At 34.8% G+C, this 19,735-nt stretch overlaps 1 protein-coding gene across 1 annotated transcript in view; it reads right to left on the reverse strand.

Annotated features, from left to right (window-relative positions):
- The window catches only part of UNC13C (unc-13 homolog C), a 665,319-nt gene that overhangs the window by 488,010 nt on the left and 157,574 nt on the right, over nucleotides 1-19,735 (reverse strand). The window contains exons 2-3 of the mRNA XM_066276244.1: nucleotides 14,718-14,740; nucleotides 14,061-14,125 (exon numbers count right to left, since the gene is read on the reverse strand). Of these exons, the coding sequence (XP_066132341.1) occupies nucleotides 14,061-14,125; nucleotides 14,718-14,740 (88 nt within the window). The remainder of the gene's footprint in view (nucleotides 1-14,060; nucleotides 14,126-14,717; nucleotides 14,741-19,735) is intronic.

Genomic DNA, 19,735 nt, shown 5'->3' on the forward strand with positions numbered 1-19,735 from the left:
ATTCATTATTCTGATAAAGTAGTTTCTTTGCTTTCTTTTTTGTTTTTAATATTCCATATTCAAATTGCCTTGTTTCATATATATATATATATATATATATATATATATATATATATATATGACATCCACCTCTATCTTCATAGACCAGGGATTTAATTTTTTAAGTCACTGTTCAAATGTCTTACTAGTATACCACTACCATATTAGTAAACCAACATATCCTTTGAGTATTTGCAGTTACAGTGGGTTAGGAAAAAAATCTCCATGCTTCTTAGCTGATGATATTCAAGGTCCTTCCCAATCTCTTACTGGCCTCTCTTTAAAATCCTTATGTCCCAATAATACCCCTCATGAACCTTATTGACCTACTAAAATGAAACACCAATTCCCATGTCCAACTAATTGTTCAAACCAGAAGTTGTATCCATCTTAAATACTACTTAATATAGATAAAAGACTATTAATGCACATTTTGGGTACATTTGGGCACAAGACCACCTGATTTGTTCTTTTCTGTTTCCTACGGTTCCTTATAATTTACATGAATGTCTTATCCCCTCAACTATCTTCTCTGTTAAATGCAACATGCACAGGAGAGAGAAGGCTTCCTGCTTCTGCATCCTTCAATAAAAAAAATGACCCATAGGATAAAGAATGCTTTTGTACTTGATGTACTTTCAGTGAATGTGTTAACTTGACCTCCTAAGTTTTTCCTCCTTACTTAAATCCATTGATATTTATATTGTGTCAGATTTTTACTGTGTTTATTCTGACAAGTTTTGCTTGGTTCCCAAAGAAATAACCTAAAGTTACATGTATCCTTTTTTTCTCCTTAAAAGTCACTTATAAAACCAGGGTAGCTGGGTAAAACATACACAGAGTAACCAGAATTCCTTTTGACCGATACTCAGGTATTACTGCCGAGACTGAATTGCTATGTCATGTTCTTTGTTCCCTTATGATAAGAGTTTTTACAGGAATCCCCCCATCCTTCCCTGAATTCAGCTGCCCACCAATTTTATTATGTTAATCCAGTCTTCCATTAAATATACCTAAGTCTGAACCCCAATTGTGATTACTGTACAAGTACTCTCCCAGACTCTGTATAAATTGATGGAGGTAAACATATATATACTTTGGGAAGACTTTTCAGAGATCTCATAATGTTGCTCAAAACTGAGCCTCAGTTCTAATCTGAACAGGATACTCTGTTACTTGCAATCTGTTGTTCCATCCAGTCCTACTTTATAGCTTTGGTACTTCTAAATTTTATCAAAATAAATGCATCTTATCATTAATCTTGAGGAATCTTCTGAAACGTGAGATTCTATAGTTGTCACTCTGGAACAATATTTTAAGTGTTGTGTCCTAAAGGCATCTGTATAATGTAATGATTATTTGGCAGATGGTGTCACCTTGTGTAAAAAGGTTTGTACTCAGAGTGTTCTGAGCAGTGATGGCTTCTGCCAATTTCATCCTTTGGCCTTTCCTACCTAGGACCTTACAATCTAAACATCAAAGTAATGAGCAGAAATTATTTTATTATGATGTTTATTATGGTTGACAGAGTTACATAAAAGTACTCAAAGCAAAAGAGATGTCTGTCATGCTTGGGTACACTTGCTTCTGAAGACTAATGTCTTCCTAAAAATTAAGTTTCTTATAGTTTTGGCAGATGACTCTATTCTGGTTAATGAAAACTGCATACAGGACTGTGAATACAAATGTATAGCTTCTTCCCTCTCATTGCTCAGCCACTATGTTTTCAGAACACTTGAGTCATTTTTGTAAGTAGCAGGTATTCAAAATTATAGACATGGTATTCAGAAGATGAATATGTTTAATATCTTTAGTCAGGCATTCAGAGTTTAAACTTACTTGTCCAAACACATTTTCCACTTTGTTCCTTCATCTACTGTGACACATTATTGTCCAATACATTTTCTTGCCCGTGACGCTATGATGCTATTCAAGTTTTTATACTACTTTCTGCTCTGCCCTTTTCTTTTTCATATCTACATATAAAAATTCTAACCAAGCTTCAAATCCCAACTCAATGCCATCTTCTCCATAAATTCTGCCCTGATAACTCCAAATCAGAAATATATTCCTTTTTCAAAAGTTCACAGCACTTTAATAACCGGAAAGCAAATCACCATATACCTTATATTGTAGCTGAGGTAATTGGGAGATACCAAAAATGAGATGCTGATATTTTCATGCGATTGCTATTTTTTTTATAACTCCGAGTACTGCAAATATATTGTATTTAAAGGTGAATATATGCAATAACACTCTATTTTCTTCAAGTTATAAAAAATATGTAATTTTGAAGATGTTATTTTATAGCTATACATGATTATGATTAGGGTAGTGTATTACATAGTAATATCTGTCTGATACACTGATTAGGATAGGATATAATATTACTATAGAATGTAATAAAATCTTACAATTGGAAGAAGTTTTAAATAATCAAGCATCTGATATTTAAATTTCTTTTGCAATATTTCCTACAGGCTATTTAAATATCTCTAGAAATGGGCAACTTAGTTTTTACAAAGGCAACTCTTAGTGTTGGAAATTTCTTCTCATACTGAGGAATCTGCTTACCTATAATAACCCATGTCTGCTCTTCACAAAGATCAGGACAATTTATTTTCCTTTTCTTTTCTTTTTTTATCTCCATGTGAGAGGAGGGGAGATAGGCAGACTCCCACATGCAACCTGACTGGAATCTACCTGGCAACCCCATTTGAGGCTGATGCTCTGCCCATCTGGGGCCACGCAGGCAACTGTGCTATTTTTAGTGCCTGAGGTGGAGGCTCAAGGGAGCCATCCACAGTGCTTGGGTGGGAGGGGCTCAAAACAATCAAGCCATGGCTGCAGGCAGGGAAGAGAGAAAGGGGGGAGAAGGGGTAGAGAAGCAGATAGCTGCTTCTCCTGTGTGCCCTGATCAGAAATGGAACCCAAGACATCCACATACCTGGCTGATACTCTATCATTGTGCCAACTGGCCAGGGCCTTAACTTCTTTTCCATATCTAATGTATTAACTATTTGAAAACCTTGAACATGCTCTCACCTAAACCTTCTTTTTTCCAGACTCACTATCCTGGTTCATCGGTGATTTTTCAAATAGTATAACGTATTTCTCCATGTACAGGATGCTCCCATGTATAAGATTCACCTTAATTTTGGGGCCCAAAATTAAAAAAAAAATTGTATTCCATAAAGTTTTTGAATTTGTTTTATTCATCATAATATTCATACAACTCTTCATCACTGTCAAAACTCCCATCCATTAGCTTGTCCTCATCTATGTCTGATGATAAATCACTGTCTTCATATACTGCCTTGTCCTCAGTTTCATTGATGGCATTGGAAATGCCACAACCACTGTATGAGAGGCACCCCGTTTTTAGACCCGGATTTTTTTTTAAAAGGGTGAGTCTTATGCATAGGGAAATACAATATTTTTGAGACCTCTTTTGAATCTGCTTGTTTGATCTGCAAGCTTTCTCTTTTGTCTGCACCCTGTTCAAGCACTGTGCCCTGAGTCCCACCCAGCAGCCCAGCAGCAGCAGAACTCTGGGAGCTGCCGGGGGTTCTCGCTTCTTCCCATAGGCCCTCCTGGCCCTCCTCTCCGTGACCACTCAGGTCCATCTCCCCAGCACTACGAGCTGACTTTATTTACCATTAGATTCAGTTAATACTTTAGTTTTTTATGTGATGACATTAAACTGTATTCTACAGAGTCTGAGTTTAAGATTGCCATTTATCCCTCATTGTGATAATTTGGGCTGTTAGAAAAATTCCAGTTCTAGTCATCTTTTAAAACATGTGAGAGGAAAGCATTTCAACCCTCCCATTAGACCTAGTTATTGCCATGTAATTTGCTTTGTCCAATGTGATATGAACAGAAGGACGGTTTGTCACATTTCTGTGGAAGTTTTAAGAGTTAAAGTACAAATCGCCACATCCTAATTTTCCTTCCGTGAAATCAACATGAAAGCATGTGTTGAGGCAAACCTCTGCCAGCCTGGTGCCCTGAGCAACTATGAAGAACAAAGTGCCTATTCCTCCCCTTTATCTGTATGTACTTAGAATGGGTGAGAAATATATCTTTAATTGTTTGTTATTGTCCCATAACCTAGCTTATACTGACTGATGGATACATCATTTATATTTCATCTTGTTAGATTTAGCTTATTGTATGTTAAGATCTTTTGGAAAATAATTCCATCACCTAATATATTAGTTATTTTTCCCAGTCTTATGTCATTCTCAAAGCCTATAATCAAATCTTTTATGTTTCTATCTACTTCAACAAAAAATAGTCTGTCTAAAGGCAACTCCTGAAGCACTCCCCTAAGAGGCTCCCCTGAAACCATTCATAAACTATCACACTTTGGGTCCAGTCGTTCAACTCATAATTATTCCATTTAGGATATTTTCCTAGGAGGTATTTTGAAAATTCTCATTAAATGCTTTCGGGACTCTAGATCATAATAGATATATCACATTTATTTGGTATACCACTTAGAAACCTTTCAGACCAATGCATGATAAAAAAAAAATAAGTTTAAAATATAATTACAAAAACTGAGCCAGAAATAAGCATCATTTATTTGAAAATTATATCCATTTGGCGTAATAGTGAAGCAGTTAAGCCTGGAATTAGGTAATGTAGTTCAAATTCCAGCTCTGATATTGTCACTGTTTGACCTGACCAGGCTCAATGTCTTTAAACCTTAGTTACCTCACCTGAAAAATGGAATTATTATAACATCAATTTCAAAAAGTTGTGATGAGGAATAGAGGAGATAATGCATGAATAATTCTTAGCTATGGGCCTGTTATACTGTAACAATTCAAAAAGTGTTAGTTATATCATTACTAACATTACAAATTTATTTTTATTTATTTATGTATGTATGTATGTATGTATGTATTTATTTACTTATTTATTTTGCATTTTTCTGAAGCTAGAAACGGGGAGAGACAGTCAGACAGACTCCCTCATGCGCCCGACCGGGATCCACCGGCAACGCCCACCAGGGGGCGACGCTCTGCCCATCCAGGGCGTCACTATGATGCGACCAGAGCCACTCTAGCGCCTGAGGCAGAGGCCACAGAGCCATCCCCAGCGCCCGGGCCATCTTTGCTCCAATGGAGCCTCGGCTGCGGGAGGGGAAGAGAGAGACAGAAGGAAGGAGAGGGGGAGGGGTGGAGAAGCAGATGGGTGCCTCTCCTGTGTGCCCTGGCCGGGAATCGAACCCATAACTTCTGCACACCAGGCCGATGCTCTACCACTGAGCCAACCGGCCAGGGCCTACAAATTTATTTTTAAATGATATTCAAACATCTCTTTCTATTTACACTACAAAATTTTATTCTGTTTCTAAATACTAAGGAAGACTAAAAGCCAAGCACTATGTTAATCTGCTAGTCTTCGATTTAGAATTCATTATACCTGAGAATTATGTATAGTTTTGGCAGCAAGCTGTTTAATATTTAAGAAAGAATATGGATTGAGCAAAGCTGTTACTTTAAATAAGGAGTGAATACAGGTACAACTCAGAGATACTGCAGGTTCAGTTCCAGACCACTGTAATAAAGCAAGTAACACAATAAACTGAGTTGTAATCTTTCTGCTGGTGGAAGGACTTGCCTTCAATTTGTAAAAAGTGCAACCTCTGTGAAGCATAATAAAGCAAAGGACAAAAAAAATGAGCTATGCCTGTAATAACAAAGTTGTGGAAGCGGGCTATTTTGTTAGCCCTGATTATTTTACTTCCCATAGCACTACTCCATGTCTGCTTATAGGAGGATACCTATATTATATACCTTCATCAAATACGGTATTCCTTTATTGAAACATACTTAGAAAGACACTTTAAAAAACATTTATTTTATTGATTTTAGAGAGGAAGGAAGAAAGCAAGAGAAAGACAGGAACATCAACCTTTTCCTGTATGTTCCCTGACCAGGGATCAAAATGGCAACAACCTCTGTGCTTCAGGACAATGTTCTAACCAGCCGAACTATCCAGCTAGTGCTTTAAAAGACACTTAACATATGCTTTATGGGAAAATAAATGATCAAGCTTAGTGTTCCTTTATTTTTTCTAAGACAGTTTGTATATGTGAGATATATTCAATAGCCCCATTAATTGCATTTTGGAAATAAGCTAGCAGGTTTAGAAACCATGGCATTCATTATAATTGCCACCCTATCTAGGAGAGTTCTTTCAATATTTTTTAGTAACTGGTAATTTTCTAACATGTGATTATTCTGCTCAATGTAGCAGATGACATTTTTTATAGTTGTTGAACTGACATTGTTTTAAGACTGACTACTGGAATATTTTTACAAAGGATATACCAGTGCTTTTAATTAGCTTCTCCTCCAACATAAAACATAACTGGAAGGAATTAGAAGATTACGTGATTCAGTGTGGTGTATCCCTAAAGATTCATTGATTTTCTAATAAAATTAAGCCAAATCAGAGACCAAGAGGTCATCAAATAAAGATGTGTTTTAAAGAACTGAAAATATATAGTAATATATAACTGTTCAAAAAGCAATTTGAACACAGAAAATCTTTAGAAAAACATGCTCCTACCTAGCATTTTTTTTTCTCCAGCAAATACACTCTCCACAGGCTTTCTACTTAGGAATTTTATTTTTCTGAGACTGTATCATCTACAGTAGCTGCTACATTAATTAGATGGGTCCTCTTGTGATGTTCAGAGTTGGAAGAAAGTGTGACAAGCACTGGCTTGAGAGGTATTTTGTTTATATGGGTTTTTTTTGTTTGTTTCTTTTTTGTTGTTTTTTTACCCCATTAGGTGAAGTCAGGAGCAGGAAAAAAAGCACCTTGAATAGGAGTCATAAAGGTTAAGGAGGTAGAATTAGCACCACACTTAAGTTTATGTTGGTGGCCTTTCCTAATAGAAAAAATTTAGCTTCAGCATTTGGGTGTATAATACAATTTCTATTGCTAAAACACTTGTCTTTGGAAAGTGCACAGTTTGGGATTCATTTAAAGTACGTCTCAAGTACTCTGAGGTAGAGTTAGTGCTCTTAGAAACTAGGAAGAGGCAGACTTCTTGTCAGGCTTGGTTTTAATGGGCAGTTACCCAGTGGCTAGTCTCTATGGCTAATATCAAAATATACTCTGATGACCCCATGAGTTTCTAAATACAGAAGATATCAAGAGCTTCCTAAGTATTTTCCAAGAAAGCCTAGTGATGCAGTCAGCTGACCCTGACTACAGAACTGATTGCTGGTTCTAGGCCAAAATTAGATAGGCCAGGGTTTTTCGTTTTGTTTTTGTCATTGTATTTTGCTTCAGGATGCTAATGGCTTAGCAAGCAGTTCTTGATACTTGAGCTTTAGAAAGCTAGTGACCTTTGTGCTGTCAGCTTTCCTAATCAGAGGCTCTCCGTCTCTGGTAAACCTTTCATATAGGATACACTATGTCTCCTATTGGGAGGTCTGCAAGCAAAGTGCGGAGGACTAGCAGACCTCCCACAATCAAGAGTCGGTGAGAGGGTTAGGACTTCCCCACTTCACTGACCTGCTATCCTAGCTGATATAACAACCAGGTGGCACGTTTGTGTCTGATATTAGTTAAGGGATGCCAAGGTATTATTGCTGTGATAGATTAAGCAAAATACCTGCCTTTATTACTTTTATAAAAATCAGGGTAAACAAGGTGATTCAATTAGTACAAAAGCTCTCCTTCCAAAAGATGTTGTAAGGGCTTGTATTAAAGGAAATCTTTAATATAATATTAATTTATATTCTGAATGTTCTAAAGTGCTAAGGATCTCAGAAAGGAGAATGAAAGAATAAAATTTATATCAGCATAATTAAAGTGATATTTTTATAGATGTGTTGAATATATGTTTCAAAAGTTTCTCCAAAGTAGAGAAAAGAGGATTCATTATCAAAGCAAGTGTCCTCTTTAATCAACTGGAATTAGATCTAACATGAGAAAAACTCGTGGATGGTCATTTTTTTTCCTGCAAGGGCTTAGTAACATGACTTTAGTGATGAGTTCAGCTGCTTTCAAACCTCACCGAACTTCTCATGTGTCTCATCCTGAATCCATGATACTTTCAGAAATATTTTTTTTCTTAATATGCAGTAGACTTGAATTTCCTAAGAAATGATTCTAGCCAAATGATCTAAGATACAGCCATGCTAAAGCAAGATTAATCATAAATAACGTCTTTATATGGGCAGGACACTGTCATAAGCTTTGTTGAAGTAAACCACCAAGAACAAATTCTATGCCTTAATAGTTTTATTTTATTTAAACTTTTTCTGAAGGTGGAAACGGGGAGGTAGTCAGACAGATTCCTGCATGCGCCCAACCAGGATCCACCCGGCACGCCCACCAGGGGGCGATGCTCTGCCCATCCGGGGCGTCGCTCTGTTGCGACCAGAGCCACTCTAGCGCTTGAGGCAGAGGCCACAGAGCCATCCTCAGCACCTGGGCCAACTTTGCTCCAATGGAGCCTCGGCTGCGGGAGGGGAAGAGAGTGACAGAGTGGAAGGAGAGGGGGAGGGGTGGAGAAGCAGATGGGTGCCTCTCCTGTGTGCCCTGGCCGGGAATCGAACCCGGGACTTCCGCACGCCAGGCCGACGCTCCACCACTGAACCAACCGGCCAGGGCCTATGCCTTAATAGTTTTAAAGTTAAGTTGGAAGGCATAAATCTTATTATATTTATGCAATTTAAATTCATATAGGCCATAGGAATGACACAAACAAGTGGAACAATAAAAAAATGGTGATGATACTTCTCCACTGTAAAAAGATAGCTAGAAATCAAGAAGGATATTCAAAGCCATGTAGAAAAAATTATTTCACATAGCAGAAAGAAAGAGCCATTAAACACATTTAAATAGAAACATATTGTATTTTAAGAAAATTAATCTTCAACAGTGTTTAGCTTGGTCTTAATGTGGAGGAAAGGTTGGACAAAGAAAGTTTGCAATTGTCTAGGTAAAAGGAATTGAGGAAGAAGACTAGATTGATGGCAATATGAATAAAAACAAGCTTAAAGAATTATGATCATAAAGATCGAATTGCTGTACAATAATGAATTGTGAAAGTATACCCTCTTTGCATCTGATAGTCTTCATAATAATTAGCAATTCTTAATCTTAATTCACTCTTTCGTAAATCTATAGTGAACTCCTTCTGTAACAAATCCCCTGGAAGGCAAACATCTTTTTCATAAAAACAACTTACTGAAAAGTTAAATAAAATAAAGACTTCCTGTTTTCTCCAAAATAGTAACATCTTACTGAAATTGAAGCAGACTGGTGTGTGTGTGTGTGTGTGTGTGTGTGTGTGTGCGCGCGCGTGCATGTGGGACATCATTTTTCTAATATTTGGTACACTTACTCAAACATGCAAGGATGTTCAGTAGGATAAACCATTGATCCAGGGAAGGCAGTGAGCTATGGAAACAGCCATTTTCAGGGCTTAGGAGAACCTCTGGTCCCTTTCTTACGAAATAAGGAAGTTACCTGAGGGGATAGGGAAGAATCTGATTTATAAACTAAATAGAAAAAAAATGAAATAAAAAGTTCTAAATTTCCAGAGAAGAAAAACAGTTGTTATGAGAAAAGATGGGTTAACAGCTCTGGAGAGTAAGAACATCCTTAACTTTCATGTTAAATGGCTCATTTTAGATCCTGGCTAATATGGAGTCCAAGACAAAGAGCAGGGAAGAAAGCACGAGGACAACATGTAAACTCCTAAGCTTTATGGAGAAATATAAAAGCAATGTCAGAACTATGGCAGAAATATCAAGAGTATATTAAATCAGTTATATCTATACATTGTGCAGCCTAACTCATGTCAAGGAAAAAAAATCACTTTTAACCCAGATAAATTTAGAAACAAAGAATTTGTTTAGAAGTTTGGCTGATAATTGACTTCTTCACATTTATCAAATAATTTATTCATGGCAATAAGTGAACGACCTTGGAAATTTCAGAAAATGTTCTATATAATTATATATATATATTTTTATTCAATTGTATCTATTTGAAAATGAAGTCAAAACAGAAACTTCTCTTTTTCTATTTGGCCATCTCTCAGTGATCTGCCACTCAACAGAAAGAGAGAGAGAGAGAGACAGAAAAGGAGAGAGATAAGAAGCATCAACTTGTAGTTGCAGCACTTTAGTTGTTCATTGATTGCTTCTCATATGTGCCTTGATGGGGGGGGGGAGGTTAGGGGGCTCTAGCCATGCCAGTGACCCCTTGCTCCATCCAGTGACCTTGGGCTCAAACCAACAACCATGGGAACATGTCAATGATCCCACACTCAACGCTGGTGACCTTGGGGTTTTGAATCTGGGACTTCAGTGTCTCAGGTCAATGCTCTATTCACTCTATCACCACTGGTCAAGCAGGAACATCATTTTTATTAATAATATGGTTCATATTTGGAGAAGGTACTTATGTGACTTCATTTACTATTATTTATTAAAGTAATTTCATCAAATTGACTTATTAAATTCTGGATAGCCATGGGCATGCATCACTTAGATATTCCTCAGAGAAAATCTTAGCAAAGTGTAATTGGATGACAGCCTTCAGCTACTACACCCACAGAATACACTGCAGCATTAAGCCCCAGGCTACATTCCTCAAGCTGCTCCCAACCAATGACTGAGAATGGTGGAGGTCACAGAAATGGCCACAGGTTGCTCATTGTGGGACACTTCTCACAGGCAAACATTTTTCTAGGACTTTTCATTAGTTGCTTAACACTTTCTTGTAACCTCATTGTAGGCAGTTTAAGGCTTCCCATACTGAGTCCTTCCTTCCTTCCTTCCTTCCTTCCTTCCTTCCTTCCTTCCTTCCTTCCTTCCTTCCTTCCTCCTTCCTTCCTTCCTTCCTTCCTTCCTTCCTTCCTTCCTTCCTTCCTTCCTTCCTTCCTTCCTTCCTTCCTCCCTCTCTCCCTCCCTCCCTCTTTCTTTCTTTCTCTTTCTTTCTTTCTTTCTTTCTTTTTCTTTCTTTCTTCCTTCCTTCCTTCCTTTCTTTCCTTCTTTCTTTCTTCCTTTCTTTTTCTTTCTCTCTTCCCTCCCTCCCTCCCTCCCTTCTTCCTTCCTTCCTTCCTTCATTCCTCCCTTCTCTTTTCTTTCACAGATGTCATACCTATGTCATGGTCCAAAGGCTTTTCTTGCCTATTCCTGCTGTTTCTCTACTTTATCTCTGAGATCTTTCCTTCAAAAAAGCTCTTGTACTTCTCTAATATCATCTAGGTGTGTCCTTCTGGTATGACTGTAAGGTTATATATCTAACAAAAGCTATCATGCTTCTGTAACACCACTAGAAGATGTAAAATGTTAAACTTAATTATGTCACTACAACATGCATCCTTCCAGTCTTTTCTCTCTTTTTCTATGTATTTCTTCTTAATAAGTCTCCAAGTTCCTTTCCCAGAGCCTGTCTAAATTCATTGTGACAAATGGGAAAAATAGAATGAAGTTTTGGCATATCTTTTCTGGCAACATTTATAAGAAATGTACAGAAAGATGAGCAGAAGTCAGAGAAGAGTATGGTTAACTCCATTAAGTTGTTTTGGCATGTGTAGATTGTTCTTTCATTGACACTTGAGAAAGGGGAGGAAGTAACTAATATGGTTTGACTCTGAACTGATCAGGGATGTTGAAGTTACAGGAGTGAAGGATGAAATAGTATTGTCAAGGAGAAGCAATGACTCCCTATATAGAAAGTCTGCTCCAGACTCAGTTTCACAGGACAACAGAAGTTACAATATTTAGAAGCATTATAATAAAATATTATTTTATTAAAAATAATTTTAAAATATATATAGGAAAATTAAAACAAGAAGCAAATCTTCCTGAAAGAGGATGTAGATAAAGGCCTTATTAAAGGCATATTCAAGAATCTTCAAGAGGAAATAAGCATTCATATAATAGCAAATTCTCTTGATGACTGAAGATTATCACCCCTTTCCTATACCATTATAAGTCCTAACTAACCTAGAAAGTCCTTAATTTAGGCAGTCTCTGGAAAAAACAATGTGGAAAGACTAGTCAAAATGAAAGATGACCTAATTTAGCTAGACATTTACATAGCTTGCATTTAACAAATACATGAATGTAGGTTAACTCTTTCTCTGACAATAATACAAGTCTATATTTAGACATGAATTAAGAAAGCAAGTTCTTATAAAATGATGGATACTTTAGGCAAGGAAGAGTTGCAGAATATATAAGATTATAAAATCAGATAAGTCTCCAAGATCATGACATACAGCATTTTTTTCACAATTAAATTGGAATTCAACTTAATTATTAACTAAGCTAATTTTTTATTCATTTTGTGAAGTTATTTTTTAGTAAACTTAAAGATGTTAGGGGTAAGGTAAAGAAAGCAATCCATTTATTACCTTAATTTTCTATAGACACTGTGTGGTGATCTTTTATGAAAGCTGGTTTTCTTAGCAAATTTAAATCACTGTGACATTACAATAAAAATGTGAGTAAATTCTTCACATATTTAAAGACATGGAAGCATTTAAGATATAATAACATCATACTTTTGAGAAAAATTAAAATGATATATGTTATTTTTCAGGATATTTAAACTTGAAATTTTACATGCTTAACTTAGAATACATAGTGGGTATATTTAACACAATATGCATTTTTGAAGAATGAGAATATTTTAAAATATAACTGAAACTATTTATTTGCCAACCCCCCCAAAAAAAAACATGTATATAAAGCTTGCTTCTATTTACTTTACATACAAATGTGTTCAAATGTCAACACTAATAAAAAAAATTGTCTGTCTATACTATGCATAAGTTTTGGTCTACCCATCATAAATATAAAATTTCTTGCTGGTTTGCTATAGTATAATTTTCAATAACAACACCTAGAAATATTCTTGAAAATCAGTTAGTAGAAAAATAAATAAATATTGTATAAATATTCTACAACATTTGCATCACTTAGAAATAATGGAGTGGAAAGTATTCCAAGACATGCTGTTAGATGGAAAAAAGAAGAGGCAAGGAAAAGGAAGCCATGAGTTGTCCATACAATATAGCAGTTACTGAGACTCTGGGGCTAGACTAATTGGGTTTGAGTACTGATGTTGTCACTTACTAGCTGTATAAAGGAAGAGTTTTTTTGTAGCTATTTTATAGATGGGTTCATTTGTAAAATGGAAGTCAAAATATCAATAGTACTTACCTCAATGGGCCATTGTAAGGATCAACATGTCATTATACATAAAACAATTATAACAGTACCTGCTACAGAGTCAGCCCTAAACTGGTGCTTATTTACATAAAAATGGCCTAATTTATGCTAAGTGTACATAGATACACAATATAAAGCTATTTTTATGAACATAAATATGTATGCAAGCACAGAGAAAAAGATATACGAACATAAATGTCAAACTGATACCAATGTGTACTTATGAGCCTTAAAGGCAATCTTTTGCTTTTTGTTTGAGTATTTTACATAAAGAATGTAATTCATACATTATTTTTGATTAAATTTTAAATTCTTATATCCATCCAATAAATGCCACTATAAACAATGATAATGGAGATATTAATTCATTGACATTGAAAAATCTACACACATATCATTAAGTACAAACAAGCAGATCAAAGGGTAGTATTAACTGTATTAATATGTTTATTTATGTAAAATTTTGTGTTTGTATTTGTGTTTGGAATGATAATGTTAACAGGTAATTTCGTTAGTTGATTTTTACTTCTTTGTATATAGATACATGTATAGATTATTATACACATATACATCTATACATTTTTTAAAACAGTATAGGAGTTAACAAAATAAATAAATAAAACAGTATAGGAGTTACTTTATTATGGAAAAAACAAAGCAACAGTGAGATTATCTAGTTATACTATCATGCATCATTCAAAATACCTGCATTCAAAATACATATGTTGACAGCACAGCCAAATACTACTGATGAAAGAAATAAATTTAAAAAGTTATGAATGTACTTACCCACCAAATGCTTGGAGCGTAGAGAATTTGGAAGCATCCAAATCATTGCCACTTACTATTCGAGCCTTAAATAAAACATGAGAAAAAAAAACAAAACAAAAGAAAACAAACAGACTTTTAGCATACCAGAGCTTTGTAGGCAGCATTTGGGACATGGGTCAACTGCACTAGACACATAACACCTATTATGACAAATGCTAAGCAGGGTCAGCTCCAAGTCAAAGCGACTATGTTTTTGTGAGTGGAGGTTTTGAAATTAGCTGTCAGCATTTAAACCAAAGCACTGGCAGAGTCCAGGAAAATGTATCATAGTCCAAATACTATCTGCCCTTAAAACTTAGTATGTGCAGTGAAGATCATGAGTCAATCAAGGAGATCATGATTAGCCAGACTTAAGAACAGATGCTGAGTTTGACCGTAGCAGACCCCTAGGTTGGCAAGTGTAAGCTAAAGTAAGCGCAGCTGGCAAGGTGTAACCTCTTCATAAATGCAACATATCAGGGGCACATTTAAAGGACAACCAAAGAATGAAAAGCTGGGATAACATGCACATTTCACAACTAAAACAGAGGAACCAAAACAGGTCTTATCTGTCACGAACAAACATGTACAAAAGACAAGATCCCTCAGAAGGGAAGAAAAAGTATGATTTAAAACCTTTTCATCCACAGAACTGCTATCTGAAAGAGAATCAGGAAAAGAAGGGATAAATGTTAGATGGAGTACTTTTCAAGAAATCATTTAAACATAAACATGAACAAAGTGTTAATATGTTACATTATTTAAAATCATAAATTAACAGAATTTCAAGGTTGAACTCCATGGCAAGAGGGCTAGTAGGGCCTCATAATTTAAAGAATTGAAAAATGTGCCAGAATGCTTGAAAAGTATCAAAGGGTGATCACAGGATTTAATGAAAGACAGTGTGTCATACAAAGTGAAGAACACAGTTGGAGAAGCAGAAGTCCTAAGCTACTGCTGAGGTCTGCCACTGACTAAGCACTTTGGGCGAATGACCAAATTCTCTAGAGTCTATACCTAACTTCAATAAGGTCAGTCACTAATACTTTTCCTATTTGCCTTAAAACTTTGTTGAGAGCGTCAGTTCAGATCAATATACATAAAGGAAACCTCAGATAATTGCATAAACTGAGGAAGCTTTATTAACAGATCATTTACTTATGGCTTCCCACATCATAGAATTTAAATTAAGAGCTATAAAAGTAATTAAATATACTCCATGTTGTAAATAACAACACTGATTGCTGAAAGGATTAAGTGACTTGATTAAGATCCAGACTTAGTAAATGGCAGAAGTGGTACAGAAATCCAAGGCTCCTGATCCCCCATGCATTGACCCTTTAGAGTTAGTATTTCAGGTGAGTTGAACAAAGGAGAGGGCAGTGACTGGTCCATACTTTTCCAGTGAAATTTAAGTTAAATCACGGAGTCAACATTTTTCAGTTTCAACTGCTCAAGGGCCCAAGCAGATGAACACTAGACTAATAAACTTTTTTTAGAGCTCAAGTTTAAATCTGCCAAGGTCATCAGGGCATGGTCCATTTTCACCTTACATAGTATTATTGACTCTTAAAGTTATTAATTCAATTTTTCTTTTTGCTATAAAGTTGAAGCTACTTCTCTATAAATACAAGTTGACAGAAAGCTGGAGCTGGGTTGACTTTGGGTTCATGTAGTTTGAAACCCTAATTTTTATAAATGAGCTGCAGAGAGATAAAGATTTGTCCAAGCTCACAGATCAATTATGATTCTTATTGATGAACATCTGAAATACATTTGTTTTTTCTGAATCATTAATTTTATATTAATTACTATAACTAAATATTTTTGTGCAATATTTTAGAGATTTTACAATATCTCAGGGTTACATCCTTGAATATGAAACAAGGTAAAGCACAGTATAAAGTAATAAAAAACCACTCTTATTTATGACCATAAATAATTTAAAATACATAAGAAAAGTCAGCATAATATCATAAAAAGAATGATCATATATCATATATATTTTATCCCAAGCATAATTTAAAATTATAGAAACTAATTTAATTTGACATGTCCACTAGTCAAAATATATATAACTGAATTCCAATAAATTATAGAGGGTCATTTGATAAAATTTTAAAAACTTCTAATTTTTTTAAAAATATAATCAGAATGAATCTTCTTTAAGTTAAGTATGTTTAAAAAAATCTTAGTTCCAGTCATCAAATTAAGTGTGAAATATTAGGGCACCTCCAATATTGTTAAAGCAAAACAAAAATACCTACTACCACTAATTTGATTTATTTTTGGAAACTCTGACCAACATATTTACACATGAAATAGAAAAAACAATGTAAGTGTTAGAAGACAGAATACAATGTTATTATTTTCAGAATTTGGAATTTTCAACTCAGGAAACAAACAAAAATGAAACTCTTCTGGTCAATTATTAGGGTTAATAAACTAGTTATCAAGGTTAATATATATAACCAATATGTAAAATAATAATAATAGTAAGTTATTACCCACATACTAGCAACAACTAGCTTGAAAAGCAATGACATGACAACTGATTTCAACTATTCAATATTTGACATCTCCCACTGATAACTGGCTTCTATACCAACCATCACACTAAATACAGGTAATTCTGACAAAGTCATAAATAATTTTTTTTTTATATTTAGACTGAGAATTAAATTTAACAGGGTGACATTGATCAACAAGAGCTCAAATATTTTTGGTAAACATCTCCACATCATTTGAACAGCTGATTATATTGTATACCTATCACCCAAAGTCAAATCATCCTCCATCACCTTATATTATATTTGTCCCTCTTTATATCCTTCTCCCAATAGTTTCCCATCCCCTCATGTCCCCCTCCATCTGGTAACCACTGCACTGTTATCTATATCCATGAGTCTCAATTTTGTATTGCACATATGTGTGGAATTATACAGTTTTTAGCTTTTTCTGATTTACTTATTTCACTCACTATGTTATCAAGGTCCATCCATGTTGTCATAAATGATACTATGTTATCATTTCTTATGGCTGAGTAGTATTCATTGCATATATGTACTTTATCTTCTTTATCCAATCCTCTAGCGAAGAGCTCTTTGGTTGTTTCCATGTCTTGGCCACTGTGAATAATGCTGTATTGAACATGGGGTGCATGTGTCTTTATGTACCAATTCTTTTTTTTTAGTTTTTGTGGTATATAACCTGTAGAGGGATTGCTGGGTCATATGGTAGTTCTATTCGTAATTGTTTGATGAACCACCATACTTTCTTCCATAATGGTTGTACTAATTTACATTCCCATAGCAGTGAATGAGGGTCCCTTTTTCACCACAGCCTCTCCAACACTTCTTGTTACCTGGCTTGTTGATCATAGACAATCTAACAGGTGTGAGGTGATATTTCATTGTAGTTTTGATTTGAATTTCTCAAATAGCTAGTGAAAATGAGCATCTTTTCATATATCTGTTGGCCATTTGTATGTCTTTTAGGGAGAAGTGTCTGTTCATATCCTCTCCCTATTTTTAGTTGGATTGTTTGCTTGTTTGTTGCTGAATTTTTTGAGTTCTTTCTTTATATATATATTTTGGATATTAACCCCTTATCTGAACTGTTGTTTGCAAATAACTCCCATTTAATTGGCTGTTTTGTTAACTTTTTTTTTTTTTTTGCTGTGCTGAAACTTCTTAGTTTGACATTTACATTTCATTTACTTTACCCCTTTATTTCCCTTGCCTTTGGGGTCAAATTCATAAATTGTTCTCTATGGCCAAAGTCCATGAATTTAGTACCTATGTTTTCTTCTATGTAATTTATTATTTCAGATCTTATATTTAGGTCTTTGATCCATTTTGAATTAATTTTTGTTCAAGGGAACAAACTGTAGTCAACTTTTATTCTTTTTCATGTGGCTTTCCAATTTTCCAAACACCATTTATTGAAGAGGCTTTCTGTTCTCCATTGTGTATTTTTGGCTCCTTTGTCAAAGATGATTTGTCCATATATATGGGGTTTTATTTCTGGGCTCTTGATTCTGTTCCGTTGGTCTGTGTGTCTATTATTCTGCCAATACCATGACGTTTTGATTATTGTGGCTCTGTGTAATAATTTGAAGCTAGGTATTTTAATGCCTCCAGCTTCATTCTTTTTTCTCAAAATAGCTCTATTTGAGATTTTTTATGGATCCATATAAACTTGGTAATTTTTTGTTACATTTCTTTAAAAAATGACACTGAAATTTTGATGGGAATTGCATTAATTTGTATATTGCATTGGGTAATAAGGCTACTTTAATTATATTTATTCTTCCTATTCAAGAACATGGGATTTTTCTATTTCATTGTATTTTTTTCAATTTCCTTTAAAAATACTTGGTAATTTTCAGTATATAAATCCTTTACATTTTTTGTTATATTTATTCCTAGTTTATTTTTTTGTTGCAACTGTAAAAGAGAATATTTTTTAGTTTATTTTCCAAAGTTTTATTGTTGGTGTACATAAAAACAATAAAATTCTGTATATTAATTTTGTATCCTGTGACCTTACTGTGTTGGTTTATTGTTTCTAATACTCTTTCTGTTGGATCTTTAGGGTTTTCTATATACAGGATCATGTCATCTGCAAAAAGTGAAACCTTTACTTCTTTTCTGATAAGAATACCTTTTATTTCTTTCTCTTGTCTGATTACTCTGGCTAAAACTTCCAGCACTATATTGAGTAGGAATGGAGAGTGAGCAGTCTTGACTTGTTTCTGATTTTAGAGGAAAACCTTTCAGTTTTTTACTGTTTAGCATGATTATCAGCTGATGGTTTGTCATATATGGTCTTTATTATGTTGAGTTATTTTTCTTCTAAATCCATTTTGTTGAGTGTTTTAAACATAAAGGACTGTTGTATTTTATCGACTGCCTTCTCTGCATCCATTGATAGGATCATATGATTTTTGTTCTTTGTTTTGTTGATATAATGTATTACGTTGATCTATTTACATATGCTTAACCATCCTTGTGCTCCTGGAATGAATCCCACTTGATCATGATGTATTTTGTTTTATGTGTTCTATTCGATTTGCTAGTATTTTGTTTAGGAGTTTGGCATCTGTACTCATTAAAGATATTTGTCTAGTTTTCTTTTTTTTTAATTGTCCTTGCCAGGTTATGGTATGAAGTTTATGTTGGCCTCATAAAATGTATTCAGAAGTACTGCTTCTTCTTCAATTTTTTGGAATACTTTGAGAAGCATAGCCACCCAGTCTTCTATGAATATTTGGTAGAATTCACTAGTGTAGCTTTCAGGTCCTGGACTTTTATTTTTGGGAAGGTTTTTGATGCTAGTTTCTATTTCCTCCCTGCTTATGCGTCTAATTAGGCTTTCCACTTTGTGATTCAGTCTAGGAATGTTGTATAGTTTTAGGAATTTATACATTTCTTCCATATTGTTGAATTTGGTGGCATATAGTTTTTCATATTATTCTACATGATCTTTCATACATCTGTGATGTCTGTGATAATTTCTCCTCTTTCATTTCATATTTTGTTTATATGAGTCCTTTCTCTTTTTTCCTTAGTGAGTTAGCCAGGGGGTTGCCGATTTTGATGATCTTATCAAATGAGAACCAGCACTTTGCTGTATTAATTTTTTTTATAGTT

This window comes from Saccopteryx bilineata, chromosome 4, assembly GCF_036850765.1.
Source record: "Saccopteryx bilineata isolate mSacBil1 chromosome 4, mSacBil1_pri_phased_curated, whole genome shotgun sequence".
Lineage (NCBI taxonomy): Eukaryota > Metazoa > Chordata > Mammalia > Chiroptera > Emballonuridae > Saccopteryx > Saccopteryx bilineata.